This window comes from Lissotriton vulgaris, chromosome 1_2 (assembly GCF_964263255.1).
Source record: "Lissotriton vulgaris chromosome 1_2, aLisVul1.2, whole genome shotgun sequence".
NCBI classification, from domain to species: Eukaryota; Metazoa; Chordata; class Amphibia; order Caudata; family Salamandridae; genus Lissotriton; species Lissotriton vulgaris.
The window spans coordinates 159655271-159678798 of record NC_141686.1 but is presented as its reverse complement, the minus strand read 5'-3'; the positions used below and the strand labels follow the sequence as shown (position 1 = coordinate 159678798).

General features: G+C 43.6%; 1 protein-coding gene across 1 annotated transcript in view; it reads left to right on the top strand.

Moving 5' to 3' along the window:
* Positions 1–17181: 17181 nt before the first annotated feature.
* The window catches only part of LOC147734736 (aldo-keto reductase family 1 member B1-like), a 286968-nt gene continuing 280621 nt past the window's right edge, over positions 17182–23528 (top strand). Inside the window, exon 1 of the mRNA XM_086953622.1 lies at positions 17182–17321. Within this exon, the coding sequence (XP_086809748.1) occupies positions 17256–17321 (66 nt within the window). The 5' untranslated portion in view covers positions 17182–17255. The remainder of the gene's footprint in view (positions 17322–23528) is intronic.

Below are 23528 nucleotides of genomic sequence, written 5' to 3'. Positions count from 1 at the left end.
CTCCCTGGTGAACGGAAAACGAACCAAATAACGCTACAATAAAACAATTCTCAAGCAAATAGAAATATTATGAAAGTGCTTTTGATTCTAAGCAGATTTGTATCTTTTATAGATTCCATTGGTGATACAAATTAAATCAAACGTGCAGGATCCAAATACGTGTTGCTTCATGTGTTATTACAGCACCACACATAACCATAAACAAGAAAATATCCGTATACATGTGAAAGAATTTAATAACTAGGTCTCATTCTATATTTATTACTTTTATTTTTAAAATTCATACAGCACATAGCTGCCTCAGTGACGGGGCGTCCTATAGCTACCTAAGCAAGGGCCGATAGACCACTCCAGAACATGAAGAGCATCCTACGCTGGGAAAAGCCAGGTCTTTATAGCCTTTCGAAATGCCAGATGGTTCTAGAGTCCTCCAATTGAAATCGGGAGGGAGTTCCAGAGGTGCACCGCTTGAACCTTGAACGAGCGACTACCTGCTCTGGCTCTGTGAAATCGAGGGATACAGACCAAACCAGAGTTAACCGATCGCAGTGGATGATTTGACACATATTGGACCAGCAGATCTGCATAATCGGCGGTCCCTGTTGTGGCAAAAAAATGTGTGGCCACACATAGATACTTAAAATTAATTATTTTCGGTATCGGCAACCAATGAAGCTTAGGCAAGAGATTTGCAACCGAACACGATTTAGTGCTAGCAGGGTGCGAGCTGCTGCATTCTGAATTCTTTGGAGGTGAGAAATACAACATTTATTGGCGCCTAATTAGAGGGAATTACCACAATCCAACCTCGATAAGATTGTGGCCTGAAGAATAGTTTGGCGGACCTTTGTTGTAAAATACCCAAGTAGAGGTTCCAACCCTCCTAGGAGACCAAAACAAGATCACGCTAGGGCCTTGGATTGTGCCTCGAACGAAAGCTCACAGTCTATCCAAAAGCCTAAGTTTTTTACTGCCTTTTTTGGCAGAGGCGCAGGTTTTAGTTTGTCAGGCCACCACTGTTCAGACCACAGAGCACTGTCTCTTCCCATCACAAGAATTTCTGACTTGGCAGCATTAAACTGTACGCAACTTGCTGTCATCCAGTCAGAGATGGCTTACAGGTCCTCTTTAAATTTAAAAAGATATAATGGTGATCATTGCGTATATCGAAATCATTGAGTATATCGATGGTCTGGCGCACCTTTAGAAGTTAAAAAGAACGTTTGTTTGTTTAACATGTGCTTCTTCAATTCTTTAAGTCATTCGACCACATAATAAATAGGACCTAGAATTCAATTAGAAAAGATGGGTGACCTATCCCTTACATTTATAGATTTCTAGCTATGGATCAGATGTTATCAACCTTCCAAACTTAGGGCCCGATTCACAGAACTAACTTAAGACAAAAACCTAAATTTACTACTTTTGGTATTCACAGAAGTTAGGATTTTGTCTTAAGTTTGTCTTAAGACAGACTTAAGACAGACTTAAGTTAGGATTTTGTCTGAAGTCTGTCTTAAGTCTGTCTTAAGACAAAATCCTAACTTCTGTGAATACCAAAAGTAGTAGGTTTAGTATTTTGTCTTAAGTTAGGTCACAAGTTCTAATAGTGCATACTCAAACGTATAGTGAACAATCACTTAATCTAGCAACTATCCAGAGCATTAATCTAATATCTAGACCACAATAAATCTTAGTTAAAAAGAGACATAATTCAGGTTTATGAATATATCTCAGCTATAGTCGCACACAATACAACTAATAGACGGCAAGAGGAATCACATAGCTATTTTGTTAAAAGCAAAAAGGCTCACTCATATAATCCAGCACAATCTTATTCCAAAAAACACAATATTAGAAAATACCTTCATCCAATCTGGCTGAAGTTTAACTCTGAATAGTTGAGACTATAGCTGAGATCCATACTAATATAATAAAGAGAGAGCCCAAAACCTTTGAGGCGGGTAATCTCAGGAAATACAGCACCAATCACAACACCCAATACAGCGTTGGAAAGGGCAGCTGCAGCAGAGGGACATAGGATATGCAGACGCCCACCATATACATTTAAAAGGTAAAAGAACCGTGCCAGCAAAGTAGTCCCTTGTGGGCGTGTCTGCGTTGTGCTGTGGGCGTGTGCTGGGGACGTGACAAACGCTGGGGGCGTGTGGTACGTTCCGCCCTTCATGCCATGTCTCATATTATGTGCTAATCTCACCCTGCTCCCTTTAAATACCCCGGCACCCCATAATCATACCCCAACCTTACTCCTTAAAATACCCCTTAAACACCCTTAAACACTAACCCATCTTAACCCTATAAATATTCCCTGTACCCCAAAACCCAAATCTATCCCTAAACCCTAAAAATACCCCTGTACCCCAAACCCCAAACCTAGCCCTGAACCCTATAAATACCTCTGTACCTCAAACGTCAAACCTACCCCTAAACCCTAAAAATACAGTTGTACCCCAAAACCCAAACCTACCCCTGAACCCTAAAATACCCCTGTACACCAAAACCGATACCTAGCCCTGAACCCTTAAAATACCCCTGTACCCCAAAACCCAAACCTACCCCTGAACCCTAAAAATACCCCTGTACCCCTAAACCCAAACCTACCCCTAAACCCTAAAACTACCCCTGTACCCCATAACCCAAAACTATATCTGAACCCTTAAAATACCCAAACACCCCAAAACATATACCTCAGTACCCAAAACATATACCCATATACCCATACTTACCTTATTCAAACATTAAAAAGAAACATTATTTTACCATTCATGCATTTACAACGAATTTCATTGTAAATGTGTGCGATGGTAAAAGCATATAAAATGTAATGGCATGCGTTATAATGGCATTGCGGAGTCATGGTACTTTCGTAATGAAAGTATGTGGAGTGATGGTATGCGGAAAGAAAGTTGCAGAATAATTGGTGTTTACCCTCCCCCGGTAAGTACATTGGTGGCACGGCGGCCCACATCTCCAGCAACATACTGATATTTTTTCCCACCCATTTGAAAAATGCACAGGTCTCTCTCATTGATGGCCAGCACTGACATACACTTTTAGACACACCTCCCGCCACAAGTTCTAGATTTGCGAACTTTAGAGCTGGGGAGCTACGTTCGAATCTCGGCATCAGCTCAACATCCTGTGATTCCAGGCAAATTGCTTTGTCTCCCCGTGCCTACCACAAATGAATGTGTTCTTCTGTAATGTAAATTGTGCTCATGCCATGTTGTCGAGTTCACGCTATAGAATATTGCAAGGAAAAATAAAGTAGGGAAACTCGAGTTCACACACTACTGAACGCGCACTCTTAAGTGCATCAGCAGTGCACTGTGAATTGGAGCGTTTCAAAGGCCTGTCACAGATAAGAAATGCTATCAAAACGAAATCCTACAAAACAATATACTACTGGCCGGCAGCAATTCATACCCGGACAACGTCGGGACGGGCTGCTAGTATATTCATAAACCTGAATAATGACCTAACTCTAAGTTTGGAAGGTTGATAACATCGGATCCATAGATAGAAATCTATAAATGTAGGGGATAGGTCACCAATCTTTTCTAATTGAATTCTAGGTCCTATTTATTATGTGGTCCAAATGACTTAAAGAATTGAAGAAGCAGATGTTAAAAAAACCAACGTTTTTTTTAACTTCTACAGGTGAGCCAGACCATCGATATACACAATGATCACCATATATAGAATGAGACCTAGTTATAAAATTCTGTCACGGTGTATACAAATATTTTTTTGTTTACAGTTATGTGTGGTGCTTTTACACATGAAGTAACAAGTATTTGGATCCAGCACGTTTGATTTAATTTGTTTCACCAATGGAATCTATAAAAGATACAATTGTTGCTTAGAAGCAAAAGCACTTTCAAAAGATTTTTCACTGCTTGAGAATTGTTTTATTCTAGCATTGTTTGGTTTGTTTTCCGTTGACCAGGGTGTTTGGTGAAGGATTATTAGTTGTATATAGAGTAGTTCAGACTCTCTTTGTTTGTTTACTTGGAGCCCTGATGAAGTCAGAGATTTAAAACACTGTTTTGTGACAAAAAGCGTGGCTCGACTTGATGGCTACATTTGAAGAGATGAATATTTGAAGTGGGAATAGAAGAAATCTGAAGAAAATAAACTAATGTGAATATACAACGGAACTGGACATTCATTTTCTCCCCACGTTGGTGCTCGGGGTAACTGTACTTATGGCTTTGGACTGGATTTTCCCTATTCAAAACCTGTGGGCCTCAGTGGCGGCCCATTTCCCTGAAGCACCTATTTTGTAATTTTCTCTATATGCAGGAGGACATAGGCAACCGGTTTGCACAAGTGACCCTGACAATTTTTCATTCAATAAAGTTGGTCAATCTTTCTTTTTAGATGACATCCTAGTGGAAACCAGGGTGTGGCACAGGGCCATTGATTTTGCTGTCTTGCTCCAACATGAGAGTGATCACAATGCTCTGAGTATGCAGATTGAGTTGACGGTCCCTGGGAATAACTCGGCCTCTAGTACACAGCCAGATGATAGACTAACAGAATCTAACAATAGGAGAAGAATATGGTGGCCGGTAATCCAAAATTATACTGACAAGCTGGCCTCCCTATATTCAACCATCATCCCGACCCTACTGGAAATGGAAAAAAACACAGCTTGTAATGGCACTTTTTCCCTCTTACAAGAATTGTAGAGCTCAAGGCAGCATTGACATCTAATTTGACTGAATTATTCTTTCCAAAAGGATCTTTAAGGGGAAGAAAAAGGTCGATCAATCTTGGTTTGACTGTAGCTGTTGGAGGCCAAGCGGGCTTTGATGGACACTATCAAATCCAAGGACAGGATTCAAACCAAACAAAAGCGGGTATTATATGGAGAGCATCTCCCAAGCAAAAAAAACCTGGGAGATGGATAAATGCTATGCATTAAAAAATGCCCTGTCAAATAATGATTGAAGGCATTCTGGAATATAGAAAATAGAAGCTGTAGCGAAGGGAAGCAATATGGTGGCAGATATCTGAAATGGAGACGTTTCCAGGCCCTGTACACCATGGCGGAGGCAGAGGGCATAGTACCAGTTACAACCCCACTACAGATTACCCATAGTTAGGCCACATTGATAACCTTGATCGAAATAGCTAGTGCCATAGGTAATATAACCCCAGGAAACCCCAGGAAAAACACAAGGGCTTGATAAGATACCAGGGGACCTCTTTTGTGCTGAATGAAAAATTTGGGGGAACTATTTGTGGGTTTTATTTAACGATATTTTGCAGGGAATGGTGATCCCTGCAACCTGGGCAGGATCAGAAATCCTCACGGTACTTAAAAAGGGCTTCCCACTTTTGCCTATTAAATTCAGACTTATCAGTCTGATTGATGTAACCCAAAACATGTTTGCCTGGCTACTATTGGATCGTCTCCGGGCATGGATATACGAACATGAAATTTTGAATCCGTACCAAGCTGGCTTCAGGAAAAACACATCCACCATTGACCAAATATTTAGGCTCCAACTTCTATATTGGAAAACAGTGACAATAGAGGGTGGCAGTCTCTATTTCAAATTTGTGGATTTCAAAACTGCTTTTGACCTCGTACCCAGGGACAAACTATGGGTTGTATTAAGTGAACTTGGCGTTCCCACCTATCTTTGGCTCATGCTTAGGAGACTGCACGAAGGTCATTATGTGCAAATTAAGTTTGGTAAACATGGTGAACTTACTTTCCCACTTGCAGTTCATAGAGGAGTAAGACAGGGTTATGTACTCGCACCTACCCTGTTTTGTTTATATATCAATGCATTGGTTGATCAACTAAATGAGGTGAAGGATAATGACACCCGTAGCTAGCGCACAGAAAAGTGCTGACAATGATGTTTGCCGACTACACTCTTTTGCTCTCTAAGACACCAATGGGCATTTAGAGGATCCTCAATAGTTTTGATGCCTTTTGTAAAAACAGGGGGCTGGAGATCAATACTCTGAAGACTAAATATATGGTCTTCAATCCAGCTAGTACAACACAACTCAATCCTTGTCTGAATAGCATCCCGCTCGAGAGGGTATCAATATTTGAATATCTAGGTGTTACACTAACGGAAAAAATTGAATGGGGGCCGCAAATAGCTAAAACCAGTCATAAGTTAGCACAGACAACAGGGGGGGCTGGCCAAGCTATGCAGGAATTCTTTCCAGAAACCTGTTGGGCCAATAGTAGAGATATATATAGTGCAAACATGGGGTGCTACAATTTATGCGGCAGAACTTTGGGGACATCGTTCTGTAAGAATATGAATACATTTGAGAGCAACTTCATCACGCAGTTATTTGGGCTCCCCTTCAGTACACCACTTAATGCATTGCCTTTGGATCTAGGGGTCAAACGAATCGCAGATGAGATTGGTTTTTGACCTCTAACCTTTAGGAGTCATCTGTGGTTCACCCCGGGCCTGGTGGCTTATAGTTAAGATTTAAAGGAGGTATTGGGTCTTCCGGGCACAGGGAAATTAGCATGGTCTGTATGTATTATTGATGCACTCAGAAGAATAGGTAGAATGAGTTTATGGAGTAATCCCAGGAAGTGTGTCGTGTAATATCAAGAAAAGAATTGGGAAGGTGCTATAGGGTGGCACATTTGCTCAATTACAGGAGAGCTCAACCATTGGTTCCTTAACTGTCAATTTTATGAGAACCAAGGACCAATATATATTAGAGTCCTTCCTGGACGACATCCAACCAGCACTAGCCAGTAAATTATATATTCAATTTAGATATGGTCAGGTGCCACCTTTTTAGGGTGTCCCACCTGTAACTGGGAGGTGGAGACAGAACTTCATGCCTTTTTTTCAGTCCAGGTTACAAAACAGCCAGGCAGCGATAGCTGGTCGAGTTGTGTAGAAACTTAGGGTTCGAGCAATGTGAAGACATATTTAGGATTTTGAAATATAACACCCACACGCCAATTGTATATGCAGTGTCGAGTTTCTTAATCTCTATGTGGTGTGTGCGTAAGTTGTTTTTGAAGACATATTTATTGTCTTAAGTTGATTTATTTTTCTCTTCTTATTTGGGATATTTCCCTTTTTATCTTAAGTTATCAAAGCTAACCTCGTTTTTAATTGGTTTTTAGTTGTTTTCAGTTTTATGTGAGTAGTACCTGTTAACTCAAATGTATTTAATAAGGGGATTATTCTCACTCTGCAGGTTGCCCCTGGGAAGCAGCAGGCAGGTGACATATGTTGTTGGAGGTGGGCAAATGGTGTCATCAATTAAGGACAGTTTGGGGTTAATAAGCTGTACATTTAAACAGCATTTTTAACACAGTATACTTATTACTTGGGTTATACATTTTATTATGATAGTTTAAATCTATTGTACGTTTATTGCACATGCACTTTTATGGTCTATTTGACAGAAATAAAGTATTTAAAAAAATGTATCTATCATGCCAGCCAGAAAGTTCAACAGCCCATCTCCTGTGCCATGCCTCAATTCGCCAAAGACAAAGGTATACACTTGGGCCTCTTCTAAAGCATTGCAGTCAAATGTCATTCACAGTGACTTTGAATCATAAAGCAGCATCCGTGCAAGAACCAATTCATGTTATTCAAGGAGCTTCATCTAGTACTTGCCTGCTCAGCTTTGCCACCTCTGCTGACATGAGACTGATATCCTTCAAAGGCCGTCCAACAGGAGTGTCAAACAGGATACTTTAGGGACTGTTTACCAACAATAAACAAATATTAGCATGAGTCTGTTCTGACCAAGTTCCCTTTCCAAAAGGCTATGTATACGCACCTGATTGTATTGCTAAGGTAGTGTCAAATACTATGCTGCACTTAAATGGAAAATATTCATAAAAAAGCCACCAAAGCACCAAAGTAAAGTTGATGTTTTAAAAGCATAAATTGTAATTAATAACGGTTTGTACTTGCGGAGCAATCAAGATTCCAATAATACATTTAATTTGTTGGAACTAGAAACCACCATTTTATAGCATTATAACAACATGTCAGGGTGCAGTTAAAAGCTACCTTTCCCCTGTGAGCATAAATAGTATAACATAAACACAACATTGTGTGCATTATTGAAGTAAAAGTAAAGCTCACCGTAATACAGTATAAAACACATTACAATAGGGAAAGCTGATTAGCGTGGTACTGTGAACTGAAAGCTGTGTGCATTCCAAAAGTAAGGAAAGAAAATACATTGTACTCAATGAATTTTATACATTAATGTTATAAATACCTGTTAGCTGTTCTGCAGCATAAAAAAGCATTCCGATCTTATGGTGGTGTGTGGAAATCAAAGTACGAAGAAACATGAATTAACACAGTAACAGCGTGTCACACTGCATAATTACATTATAACAGGATGTCACACTGTGTATTAAGATTGTAACAGTGAGTCACAATGCCATAAAAGTTACCCTTACATCCTACGTCCGATAAAAACAAAACGCAAATCCCATATGGAATGCGTTTTATTGTATTTACATTGTAATAGCATGTCAAATTGCCATTAAAGCTGCCATTACACTGTGTGGCTGAAAAAAACATAACGCCTCCTCTGTTGTTTTAAAATCATAACTTGTTATTAATCATAGTTTGTGCGTGGCAGGGCACCAAAATGCAAAAAAAAAATTTACGTTGTTGCTATTACGAACAAACCTTTAATAACATTATGGTGTGCGGAAGTTATAGTACAAAGAAACATGTATTAACATAGTAACAGGGTGTTACACTGCATATTAAAATTATAACAGCATGTCACACTGTGCATTAAAAGTTGTAACAGTGAACTTGAGCACATTTGAAAAATATTATCTCTTTTGTTGTGAAATTAACATTTTTTGTCAAATTAAGCTGTTTTTTTTTAAATGACTAATTAACATGCACGGTGAAGTGAAAGTCATTTGCGTTCAAAATGTCATGGTGTAGTTAAAGGTGACCTTACACCCGGAGGTCAAAGAAAATATAACACAAACACATATCATATGCATTTTACTGGTTTAGTTAAAATGAAACATCAACAAAACACAATCTCAAAACATTAAAATCGGAAAAGCTAATTAGCGTTGCACAGTGAAAAAAGAACTGTGTGCGTTCCAAAACGTGATGGTGCAGTTAAAGGTAACCTTACCCCTTTGGTGGAAAATAATATAAGGCAAACACAACATCGTATACATTGTACTTGTTGAAATAAAATTAAAGGTCACCAAAACACAGTAAAAAAAATCATTACAATCGGAAAAACGAATTAGCATGGCGCAGTAAACAGAAAACTGTGTGCATTCAAAATGAAGGAAAAGGAAAGAAAGTACATTTTTGTCAGAGATTAAAAAAATGTATTACACTAAGAACAAATAGCAGTGGTTGTGAGAACAATCAGCACCTCCGTAACGTTATGCACAATATAAAGGAACTATGTATGCATGCGTGCTCAATACAGAACAGTGTGCCACTTACCCAGTGTTGCTCTGTATGAGGAAAACCAAGATTCCCCACAATACATAAATTGAAAATATACAATATAGAGCACAGCAAAGTTGTTTAGGAGACTGACTCTGTTGTCCGTTAATTTTAATTTCAAAACAATTAAATGAAGAAATACAACTATGTGCACGGTCTTATATGGTCCAAATGTTAACCCCATGCGCACTATGCGTTTTCCCGCTGTGCGCTGAGTTTTAAAAAAACCTGCGGTTCATGACGAGCTCAGCTCGTCATGAGCGTACGACAGGCATAACTCATGACGAGCTGAGCTCGTCATGAGCGTCGAAGGGGTTAAACAATCCAAATGAAATATTGTCCATGTATGAAAATTTCAATAAAGCTTATAGTATCATTGAAATGTTGTAGTCACGTTGGTGCAGACAGCCGACACATGAATCATCGTGTAGACAACTTCAAGGCTAGAACGCGGACTGAAGAAGGCACAAAATAGAGTCCTTATTCTTCTAACCGTTATGTAGAAGAGTAAAGTAAATCTTTGGAAAGGATCGCACTGTCAAGCGTCCAAGGAAGAAATAATACTTCGCGACTCTAGGGAGGAATGTGCCTCGTAAAATCTACGAGACCAAAGATAAGTATCTAGAAGGCACACTGTGTTTCAATAGGTGTCTGTGTAGTCTTAGTGGCCGTCTGTAGCACATTAAGGAACAGGAACAGTCTTAAAAAAGTTAGAGTCAGAAAACTTGTAGACAAATCCGAAAAAACCCTGATGTATAGTAGCATCAGTGGCCAATGAATGCCCAAAATGGGAAGTACCCCGTTCCGTAAACATGGTCCATCATGGTAGAACAAAATTTATATAAACTGGAGTAAAATAATATTACCTCCTCTGCAGCGTCACAAGTTGCAGAAGCGGTAGATCATATCTTCCTTCCTACAGCAAGTGCAAATGAGGAAGGGTTGCAGAAAACGGACGGCATGTTGTGCCTGCTGCAGCAACCACAAAGAACACATTATTTAACTAAATAGTGCTCAGTAACTTTTAATGAAAGCTACAGAGTAAGGACACATGTTAATGGGGCTGTCCTCGAAGGAGGTAACAATTGAATAGAGGGAGGTACTAAATAAGGAACAAAGAGGGACTATTAATAAAATAAACCAATTAAATAAAAATAATTCCTAAAGACACTAAAAGAAACCAATAAAAGACAGGGGCAGAACAAAGGCAGTGCTTAAAGCCCATATCCTGAATACTCGACGAGACAGCGCAAGCACTGCGTAGGCGAGACCTTATAAGGCAAACTGCAAAGTTATCTTTCCCATACATGAAAGTTCTTTTGTATACAATCTGCCGCTCGCTAGAGGTGTTTGGAATCGCCTGCCACTGCCCTTCGCTACAGGAGTAGCCCTTCAAGCTTCCTGCTTCTTCTGAAACCCGTGTGCAGAACAGACCATCTTCCTGGCCGCAGAGGAGGTGAGAGGCGCGGCGCCCGGGACTGCGAGGACCAGCATTCCTGTTACCACCAACAGCTGGTTCCTCTTCCCGGCCGAGCCGCGCCCCCTCCCAGTGCCACGCCTCCCGCTGACTGCTCTTTACCTCTCGCAGCACCCGCTTCGCGGGAGCCGCTCGCTAGAGGTGTTTGGAATCGCCTGCCACTGCCCTTCGCTACAGGAGTAGCCCTTCAAGCTTCCTGCTTCTTCTGAAACCCGTGTGCAGAACAGACCATCTTCGTGGCCGCAGAGGAGGTGAGAGGATCGGCGCCCGGGACTGCGAGGACCAGCATTCCTGTTACCACCAACAGCTGCTTTTCTCTTCCCGGCCGAGCCGCGCCCCCTCCCAGTGCCACGCCTCCATCTTACATTTAAGCAGGTCTAATAACGCGCATCGTGGGACGCGCGCGGGTCGTAGCCCGGGCAAAGCCCGGGCCAAGGGCGGGCCCGTTGTTGCCCGTTAGTGACCGGTAGAGACCGGACCGGGCCATCCCCCTTGTTCCTTATTGTCAACCCCGACACGTTTCTGTACATAGGATTTCGTTCGTATCCATCATGCCTGGAAGAACCAGAAGCAAAACCAAAACCGCACTGGCTGTAGCGCAGATTACTGGACCCATAGATCAATTTATCTCATGGACCAACGAGGCAATCAAACATAGTATTTCCCTTTTGGAACGCAGAGTTTCTCTGGACCTCATTAAAGCAAAACACTCGTCAATGGGCCTTATAGCAACTGCGGCATCTCCTATCCAACAAGCCCCTATTACTTCTACCCTCCCCTTATCCGTGACTGTTGCAGACATCCATACAGTTCCATGCTCAGTTGATTTATCAGTAACCCAATCAGAGTCTGTATCTCTTCTATCAGATGATTTAGAGGTTACTCCAGATCTAGAAGCCTGTCAAACACATGACAGATTGGAATCAACCATAGATAAACAGCTTCGGGGAGCGAGGGAAGGAGCCATCCCCAAACGAGGAAACAACAATTCATGCGATAACGCAGCAATCCCCGATACCCCCATAGAACTCGGGAGGGAAACTGGGAGGGATCGACCCATACAGCCCACACAACCAAGTATAATTATTCCAACTGAAAATAACTCTTTACCACCTCCTATTCTCATTGAGGAAATAGACTACCCATGTAGAACTTGCAAAACCACATCGCAAATACTAACTACAATCAAAGAGCTTTTTTCCCACCATCTAAAACCTATACAAATTAGTATAAGGAACCTTGAAGCTCAAATAGCAATTCTATCACGACCCCACCCCAGTGTGAAGAGCTCACACTCAGTTAGTCAAGGGAAGGGAAACTCTACCCACCCCTTAAAAGTCTCCAAACATTAAAAACAAAGCATACTGTTTCATTAGTAAAACAGCAACACTCAGTGTCAAGTGTACAAAAGAGTAGAACACCCACAGACTTGCCTCAGCTTTTACCCGATACAGGCCCTGTAAAAACAGTAAAACCTGTAAACACAAATACGTCCACAAACCAAGTCACAAACAAACCGTCCATCACACCTTCTAAACCGACGGTTACACAACCCCAGATGGTACCCAAAAAGGCACCAAGATCTAGGCGCCCAGTGCACCTCCCACCGGAGGCAACCCCATATACGGTTTTCCTCACAGGCGTTCCTGAATTTACCGAAGGTATGGTTGAAACTGCCTGGTCACTCAAGAACAAGGTCCTGCAGTGGTTAAGTATAAACAGACCATTAGAACCATACCATTCTGGCGGGATCTCCACAGTCCGAAGAGTAATATGGATAGGCGATGAACACAAGTCGATCCACGGTGACTGCATCATAGTAACTTGCAGGGATTCTACTACCGTGGACCACATTTGCTCATGGCCATCCCTGGGGAAAAAAGGCGGAATAGACGCCCAACATCTTTCTTTTTTTTATCCACCACTGAATACACAGCAATATATTCCCATTTCGAACTGGCAGCACCCCCAGGAAGACCAATGGAACCAGGTGGGATATAGCTATAGCTACGGGAATAGAAACAGAAACAGAGATTGGCATAACCAGTCCTGGCAAGGCAGACCCCACTATCCACCGGAGGGCTGGCAGGGTCTTCCTACTAGAAACCGGTATGACGGCCTAGAGATGGTGGATTGACCGGTAAGGCCTATAAGAACGAAGACCGAGGACGTACATATTGCGGCCACTCCACTAAACTCTGGATCACAGTCATGCCCACTCAAACCCCAGGGACAAGTAAATCAAATCCTGCCCATTAATACAAACTCCCAGTTTGGGATTACTGTAGAAACCCGCAACGTCACCTTGAATGAAACGACGACCAAAGTCCTCGTAAACCCATAAGGATACCATCGACACAAGTTTCCACCAGTCTAATGATTTGAGTTATATCACTAAATCTACCACGTCCCTAACAGAGAGCTCTCCACCTAAACCCTCTGTCTCCCACCTACCTTCTGACCCTAACAACTTGAATTTCTCTATAATATATTGGAATGTCGCAGGACTGCGTTCCAAGCTGACATTAGAGTCATGGCTTGAAACAGTGAGGGAACACCAGATACTCTGCTTTCAGGAAACATGGTCTATCACCCCAAACCATCTTGCGGGCTATAAAACCTTTCATACCCCAGCAATTCAGGGAGCCTTGGGTAGACCAAAGGGGGGTCTTGTGGTCTATGTTGCCAACACTCTCCCTCCTCTATCCATTAGGATGCTAAAAGAATTCCCGACCTACCAAATTTTGCAAATAAATTTTACAAAAGATTGTATCTATATTCTAATAAACTACTATAACAATTCAACTACAATGGATTGTGTGACAACCTTAGCTGAAATTGCCACTTGTTTAGCATTTCTGCAAAACGATTTTAATCCTAACCAAGTACACCTAATTTGGGGGGGCGATTTCAATCTCACATTATGTTCCAATTATAAAAACGGAAACCGCGGTTTGCAAGATGAGCATGTCAGTCCTCTGCCCCATTTTGTCCACTCAACCTGTGGAAATAAATTAAATGAAACCATATTTTCCTTAGATCTGGACTTTGCAAACGATTTAGATGAGCCACAGAAAGACTTCTCTCCAACTTTCCATGGAAGAGGCTTCCTAACCACTATTGACTTTATTCTGTCCTCCCAAACACTTAAGGGACAAGTAACCAACTTCTCTACCGGGACAGATGCTTGTAGCGATCATTTTCCGATCAGTGTAAGAATTAATCTAAAAATGGTTAGGCCATATCCTTTTATTTCGAGCCACTTAAACCAAAATGCACTAACCATAAACAAACTGAACGGTTACACAGTCAAATGGGCCAAGGTTGACCCGGTGGAAGTAACAGAGAGGGTCCTTGAAAAATCTAAACCTTGGGTACTTGACTGTCTATCTCTAGATACCACTCCTCAGTCAATCATCGATAGTTTCCAGAATATTCTGGAAATAATTGGTAAAGAATTTTCTGGCAAACCAAGGATCAATAAGCCCTCCACTACGAGGTGGTTTGATACAGCCTGCCGAAAGGCCCTCTCAAGTTTAAAAGAAGCCCTACATAGACCCACGAGGAATCCACAGGAAATCTCCAATCTAAGGAAACTCTACAATTTAGCCAGACGGGACCACAAAAGAGAAATCAAGAAAGATCTTTGGGCACAACTCCACGACAGCTGCCAAAGTAAGGACAGTGCTCTATTCTGGCAAGTTATTAGATCCCCCTTTTTGGCTGACAGTGCAAAGGGGCAGCATCTAGATGTCGCAGTCACGGCAGATGATTGGGTCATGCACTTTTCTAAAATCTTTGGTCACTCTCCACAAGACCCACCTGGAACAGACCACAGCGAAGCCCATATATCGAAGAATAACATTTTTCCGATAAACATCTGTTTTCACCATATGGAAGTCACCAAAGCACTTAAGGCGTCGAAACCAGGCAAAGCTCCTGGTCCTGATGGAGTTCCAATTGACATTTTTCTCCACAATACAGAACTATGGTCACCAATAATCACCCAGGTTTTGGCAGCAGTAAGGTCTGCTGGGTTACTACAGTCATGGTCAACATCAATCCTGCTGCCTATTTTTAAAAAGGGCGATCGTAATGACCCGGCCTGTTATAGGCCAATTTCCCTTCTGGATTCCATGGGTAAAATTGCAGGTCGAGTGCTCCTGAACCGTTTACAATCTTGGGCCCAGGAAAATAACATCATGACCGACCTGCAATATGGCTTCCAGAAGGGTCTTGGGACCGTGGAACAGGCCCTGAGCCTCGCCCTCCTGACTGGAAAATATGTTGGCGCAAAAGGAGGCAACATCTTCCTCGTATATGTCGATCTTAGTGCGGCATTCGACTGCGTCCAACATGAAAAACTTTGGACAATACTTAGTGACCTCGGAGTGGACCCACCTCTAATAGCCTTCCTCCGGGAACTCTACTCCGATGCCACAGGGCGGGTCAGATTTGGCATCAACGGTGAGCTGTTTCGCTCCTTCACAATAACAAAAGGAGTAAGACAGGGCTGTGTACTGGCTCCCTTCCTGTTCAACCTTTACACCAATGGACTAGAGCAGGCCATGCTGGAAGGGAGCCAGTATCTACCCCAGATAAATCATCGTCCAATACCAACACTGCTATACGCAGATGATTCAGTCATCCTGGCCCGTACACTAAACCAACTCCAAAAACAAGTCAATAAATACAGTAGCTTTATGGGCTCGCTTGGCCTGAAAATTAACATAAAAAAGACTTTTCCCATGTACATTGGCCCCAGGGTCAAAAACCCTAAACCAATATTGGTGGACAATACAAGACTGGAAAAAACCTCTGTCTATCCATATTTGGGCATCCTCGTGGATGATGCTTTGAACTGGCGACAAGCTACGGCCAGTAGAAACCTCCTTTTCCAGCGTGCAACATCGGCCCTGGTCTCTTTCTCGAGAAAATTGGGTAAACCAGGTCCACCCGAACTCCTGAAAATTTACTATGCTAAATGCCATAGTGTGGCTTCTTATGGCGCAGGCGTGTGGGGGTATGGCCACATAGATCCCTTACAGGTAACAGAGAATGGTTTCATTAAATACCTGCTGGCCATTCCGCAAAGCGCCCCGAACTATGCTTCACACAATGAGCTTGGCATAGAATACATTATAGACACGATTCGTTCCCAACCAATCTTACTATGGCAACGTATATGGTCCAAACCCGAATGCCACCTGACACGATCTTTGATAACGGACTGTATAGCTCTAACTAATTGGCACAAGATCCCTTGGCTGGTCTATGTACGGAACTTTTTTCACGACCTGGGCTGTAATTCTTATTTCGACGACCCTCCTAGCATCGAAGACATCTCTAGAAAACAGTTAAAGAAGATGTGCTTGGTCCACTTGAGAGAATTGCGCAATCAGGAGGAGATCACAAAAACTTCGAATAGTCAAATCTGTGCAATACAAACTGTCAAAGGTATGCAACCCTATCTGACTTATTATCTGTCCAACCAGGAGAAATATCTCCTGACAAGATTTCGTTTCAATACCTTTTTCCGTTTAGTTTCTTTTCCCGAAGTTCAAAACTGGTCTCGCACACTCATGAACTGTCCATGTGATGGATTCTCTTCACAAACAACAATCCATATTATCTTCTTTTGAAAATATTACAAATCACCACGAAATTTCTGGATTCTCCCACTTCTTCAATCCTCAGGTCACAGACTGTGTCATCCTGCATTTCTTTTTTTGCAGTGTTTGGACTCGCCACAGGTTGCGAAGTCCATAGCTACTTTTCTAAAAGCTACTCTCAAAATACACCATAACTTATAACCGGACATGAATCTTTCACTGTTAACATGACATACACGTATTTTTAATTTTCTTTTTTAATTTTTGTTTATTGTTTATTTGTTTGCTTTTAAATTGTGTACTTTTTATGATTATAAACAAGTGGTAATCGAATAAAAGCTTATGAAACTGAAACTGAAACAATCTGCATTCTGCAAACTTCCCAAAAAATTACAGGATCACAACAACTCAACCACCCCCATTCCATTCCCTCGAATCTAAGCCCTTGAGTATTGGCTCCACCGGAAAGCACATCATGCAGTTTTCTGAGTTGCTCGGTACACAGTCTGGCCAACCAGAAGCCTCGAAGTCCCTGGCCAATCTGAGACAGAGTTTTGAGGTTCGCTGCGCGCTAGCTTAAGAGCCTGTGGAGCTCGCGCTACCTGCATCTCACGCGCACCTTTCTGACAGAAGTTCGTCTCCAGAAGAGCTGCCTCGCGACCTGCAGCAGTCATGGCCACCTGCGTGAAGCTGAACACCGGGGCTCTCATGCCAGCGCTGGGGCTGGGCACGTTGAGGGTACGTAGAGGGTAAAGACGGGGCTTAAAATGTTCTTTTGCATGGAACAGGCAGTTCACACGATGCGCATAGCTGACACATTTTTGGATCGCTTATGTGTGGCATTTCTATGGCTCAAGCGTATGAACGATGACATTATACTGTTGAATGTGTGACACCTCGAAAGAGACTGCCCCGTGAGTAAAACAAGTCAATGACTAGTATGTGTGTGCCTGTATTCTATATGTGTAGTCTGTAGCCAGTCATATAGCACAATAAACATACCCGTAAAACACGCCATACCTGTTGGTGGTACCGATGTTTGTTAACAATAGCAAAATAATTAGTAGTTAAAAACAATTTTGCTGTGAAATAGAATTGAAAATGTTTGAATTCTGAAAATATTAGGCTGTGTTTTTTAAACATTACTCAGTCCGTGGTCTTCAGGGTGCTTCAGGTAACAGTGAGTCATCTGCAGTTTCTCTCTCTTTTTGCCACTTTCATTCTTTTGCTCCACACGTTTTTTAAACTGTCTCTATGCATATCTCATAAGTAATCTCCTTCAACACAGTTTTATACAGGTAGCCCTTGTGCATGTACCTGACAACTTGGTTCACAGAATGCAGTGTCAGTCCATTGAAAAAACTATACAGTCTTTGTTGAAAGCAAACAGAACGGGGGGGGCGGGGGGTGCAAAATGGGGATAAATGCGTGAAAAGTAATAGGGGATGCATCTGAAACGCATTACTTTAATACAGTCATTATTGAGTAACTTCAACATCTTTCCCGTCACGGTGTCGGACTTGCTGGCTTGACAGAGGAGTGACTGCGCTCAGGCAGAACGACCTGCTCTCCGAGCCCTCCTCCCAACTCACCGGCTTCTGCTGCTAATTATACGGCCCAGGTACGCCGGAGGCCTACCTGGGCTGGAATCCTCTTGGCGAGACGTAGTCATTAAACTCGCTTACACAGTCTCCGATTCCGGATCGGTTGCAGGAGGGTGGGTGCAGGATGACCAAATGTCACGGATTTCACTGGAAAGTCCATGTTTTCAGAGGTCACATTTTTAAATACGGCAGGACGGTCCATCGGCCATTGCCCGAGGTGCCTGAAGCAAAGGAGAGCTGGTGGGCCTTTTTTTAGTAGTAGATACAATCACGTTTTCCTGGACCGGCTTGGCCGGTGGCGCCTGGCCTGGCCTTAAAGGCTGCTGTAGCCCTAGAAGTTAAGATAAGAGTTCATGATAGCCAAGTAGAGATAATGCCTGGCTCATTGTCTTGTGCAGTAGGACAATGGGCCAAACTGAGCAGACACAGTATGTGGTGGGTCTCCTCCTGTCCAGAGCCTGACAGTGAGACCACTGGGAGGGGCTGTGCTCTTTTTGAGTCACAGGCTGCGCAAATCTTCCCCAGGGTGGAGTGAAGTGGGGCTGTACAGGGAGGCAGATTACCTGTGCTGGTCATCTAAAAGGCTCTACATTTGTCTCCAGCAGCAGACAGACAAACCATTGGTGCCTACTGCCACCTTGTCATAATTAAACAAGCATTTGCAATGCAATAGGTCTCGCAGCATTAAAGTTTGAGTTACTGGCATTGTAAATGACAATGCTTTGCATTAATTTTTTTACATTTGCAATTGGTATATAAACATTGTTTGTGAGTAGTTAGCTGTTGCTTATGCTAAGCTAAGTTGGCAGTAATATAGAGTGCTAGTCTTGGTTGTTATAAGCATGCTGATTTAAAGCGCTCGGATACCTGCGGGTAAAGTTTGCGCTATATAAAAGTGAAAACTAATAAATAAATAAAAAACAGCCTACCTGTACCATGTCCGTTCTTATGACAGAAGCATGCACAAAGAGAGAAGGGATAGAGGTGTGCACACACAAGGAAGCAGGGACGTGCACACATGAAACAATGGAAGCGCAGAGGTAAGCATAAATGCAGGGCACGGGGAGGCAGAGGGATGCACACAAGAGAAGCCGAGAGGTGCAAGCGCGGATGGGGAGGGACATGGATGTGCACAGCACGAAAGAGACAGGGAGTGTACAGGTGCACAGAGGAATGCATAGGAACCCTCCCTTCTCAGGGGTGCAGCCGCATCCATTATTGGTTAGTGACTTTGATATTTTTTATTCTATTTATCTCTGGTCTATTGTAAAGCGCTCTGATACCCGCAAGGGTTATGTTGGCGCTATAAAAAACTCTCTAAATAAATAAATAAGTTGAATGGTTCCTGCAATACTGGAGAGCACGAATGCCTGGGGTTATTTAGTATGCCGGGCTGGCACTGATGAACCCTTATTTCCTGGCACCAATGCTTGTTATTGGGTGCTGCAGTGTAGGTGCTGTGATTTGCTTGTAAGGTTTGGCGCACTCCGATGCAGCGGTGGGATCACCTTCTGTGTTCTGGGGGGGGGGGGGCACGTGCCACATGCTCTTGTACCATGTGTTTAGTCAGCATAAAATGCACAGCTCCTCAATTGTGGAGGTCCTAGGGCCTTCCACGACCATCTATAATCTGCGCCACCTTTGCCCAACACATGCCCCCGCCCCACACATCTTATTCGCTGGCAGACTTGGCCTGCATTGAGGTGGAAAGAGTGCCTGTTATTCCTTGGAACTGCACTAATATAGAAACTCTTTTATTCTGGGGTCATTTTGTTTCCTGACACAGTGGTACAGAAACACTCTAGTTTCCATCGAAGTTGATATCCGACGGGCAGCATGCAAACAATTATTGACATAGCTCTTTACCTATCTTGGCACAGCCATGCATATTTTCTGAGAAGCAGCGAAGTTTTAAGAAACATACAAGGGGCTCAGAAGAAGTGTTTAATGAGCTTCAGAAGGCTTTCTCTGGTGAAGTCCCTCCGCCCTGCCTCTGGACAGTGTAATCCGCCTGTTCTGGCACCAGGACAGATTCCTGCAGTCACTTCCACAGGTTACAGAGATAGATTGCCTGTGTGGGGTCATTGACTCAGCAAAACAACGAAACTATGTAAACACCGTTCATTAAAATGAATGCCATAAAACGTATTTACCTGCATTCTAGGCTGGCACTAATATGTTTTGCTCGGTGGTATGCAGAGATGCGAACAGACAAAACAAACAAGGTGATGGACGGAATGTTGCACAATGGCAAAACATCTCCCCCACCCCCCAGATCTGGGTTCAATCCATCTTTATTTTGATCACCAAGCCACCCCAGTTCAGACATGGCCATATGCAAATCAGTCTGACCATGTGCCTCATGGGAACAGTCCAGCCCGAACTGCCAAGCTATGTCTTCCCTGGACCGGAAACAAGCTTCCCAGGACCGGTTTCTGGCTATCAGCCGTCTTCAGCCAGGATAGGAGTGCCAACAGGGCTGCAGTAAGGGGTGTGTTTGTAACACAATCCTCTGGGTGAGGGACTGTCTGCCTTAGAAGCCCATTTCCTACCTTTGAATTGTGGTGTTGTGTAGCGCTGCGCTGTGTGTCAGTAACCCGATAAACTGCCAGTCTTGCCACCTTTCCTAAGTCACACAGGGATGCGCGCAGGCCATCACTGCCACACGAGGGTGTACACCAGAGCCGGGCAGTGCTCGACGCGTTATGTAATGTCTCTATAAAAGAATGCTGGATACACTCTCAGAAACAAAGATTCCTGCATAAAGCAGGCGGCACCTTCAGAGACACAAAAATTTCTCTCCCGCATGCTCCACCATCAGAGACACAAGGATCCCTGTGTAACAGATGCCACACCCTACACACATTGAAGATGCCTATGTGAAACTGTGGCAACACGTGTGCCTCAGTAACCACTAACAAAGCTCGACAGCCCCCAGTCATGTAACTCAGATGTCTCTGTGCTGTTCTTGTATTCATGAATGTTTACCCCAGCGTTCCCTGTATTCCTTTCCTGGGGTGCGTCCCTATTTCTGGCTGCCTCTCCAGAGGGGCTCTTGTAGTCTCAGAGGCCTCTCGTCTGCCCTGTACCCTCTCCATGTCTGAGAAGGGCCCGCATGGATGCGGTGTCGGGGTTGTGTTGTTTTGTGTCTCCCTCCCCTCTGCACTGCCCCGGCTCGCAGCACAGCAGCCTGCCTGACACACACCCTCCCCACACCGAAAGCATAGATGTTAATGAAATATATTAGCAATTTGACGGCGGTTACTTTCATGACTAATACGGAATGATCGATCGGCTGGGTCATTAATGGCCGGTTAAAGCCCGGTGCTGCGCGCGTCGCTGCCTCCCCTCGTGTGAAGAACCAGAGGCTCGGTTTGTCTGCGAGGGGAGACACACACAACCCGTCCTGTGAAGGTCTGTGTGCGCCTGCACCGCACGGGGATCTTTGAAGCCAGCAGGCTTAGCCCCAGGAAGTCTACTCAGCCTTTCATCAACTCACGGTGCATGAAATGAGCACTAGGCCACTCTCGCTAACAGTAATTACTCAGAAAGATGTTATTTGTCAATAACTCATTATTAAAGTCCTACATACAGGGCCATATTTTTATGCTATGCAATGAGGCCTCCGCCCCACCATGAGGGTGCTGGGCGCCTGTGTCCTGCTGGGCTTGTTTTTAATTAGATTCAAAACATAAAACATGTCGGCGATAATAACTCGATCCCCAACTTTATGATTATTTCGCAATAAATAATTACCTGTGATTATTGCATGATTCCATAAGTACTCATTTATCGACCTCGCTGACACCGGCCCAGCAGACAGACGAGCTGCATATGAAACCTATCGTGGGGCGGGACTGACAAAACGAAACCTATCGTGGCGCGGGACTTCCGTTTTGTGAAGCCCGCGCCCACAGAGTGCCTGGAGGAGCACCGCGCCCACGGAGTGCCTGGAGGAGCACCGAGGGAGAGCCCCGCGGTCGGAGGCTGCACAAGTCCGGAGGGCCGTTGACCGGTGAGCAGGGAAGGGGGGGAGGGGGGGGGATGCCTGTATGTGTGTGTGTCTGTGTGTGCGACCGTGGAGGGGTGGGTGGGTGGGGGGGTGCGATGGCGGAGGGGTGGGGGGGGATGCTTGGTGCACGTGTGTGTGTGTGTGTGTGTGTATGCGACGGCGGGGGTTCTCTGTATGTGTGGGTGCGTGCGTGCATGAGCGCTCGTGTGTGTGTCTGTCGCTGTTTCTGCGCATGCGAGTGTGGTGTTGCTGCTTCCCAGGAGACAGCAGCTGAGCGCGTTCGCGAGCGCGTGGCCAGCGGAAATCGCCTCCTTGAAGAGGCAATGCGCGTGGCCGAGGCTGTCTCCTGGGAAGCACAGTCCGTGACAAAAGATCTCGGCGAGTACAGCGCTGACGCGCTGTATCGCTACGAGACCTAAAAACTGAGAGGGGGACTCCTGTTGAGCAATGAACAAAAATAAAAAATAAAACAAACAACCAAAATAAACAAAACGAAAAAACGTTTTTGGCATCACAAAACAATTCATTTTTTTTTCTTCAAAAAACATCACTATTTATATTTTTATTTATGTATAAAGTTTTATATAGCGCGAACATGACCCAAGAGGGTATCAGAGCGCTTTACATTTAGGATTGTTGCGTTACAAGTTACAACAGTTACAAGAGCATAGTAAGGTACAGTGCACATAAACAATGTTTCAATAATTCGTAGGAGGGAGGGGAGGAGGGAGTAATAGCGAGGAGATGAGGAGGAACTATGCCCAATGTCCGGCTGGGTAGATGATGGTCAAGGGGGATACCAGGGCCAATGTCCTCATTAGCTGTCAAGCAGCTCCACCGGTCATTGGCCATGTTGCTCAGGTCTCCGCATTTTGGAAAAAACAGTTGTTAGTTTATTTGATTTGCAAAGGTTATATAGCGCTATCTAGACCTGGAGGTATCAGAGCGCATAACCAGGGCAACGTTGCATTAGAGGGTACATCAAAAGAATGATAAAGCGCTGGCTAGACTCGTAGGCATCAGAGCTCTATAACAGAGGAACAGTACATTACAATTTACATCAGTTACAATAGAGTAGTAAGGTACAGTAAGCAAACAAAGAGGTTGAGAGAATTTATGCAAAAAGGTCATTCAGGACCAAAATGACAAAGGGAAGGGAGAATAGACATGGCAGGAAAGTAACAAAATGGATTTAGCTAGTTTTTTTGTAGGGGGGGCTGAAAACCTGGTATCCACAATCTACAAACTGGGATCCACACACTGATTATGCAGACAAATGGTTCTCTGTTTTGAAAACAGAGGAGAAAGTTGCAAATTCTATGGTCCCTT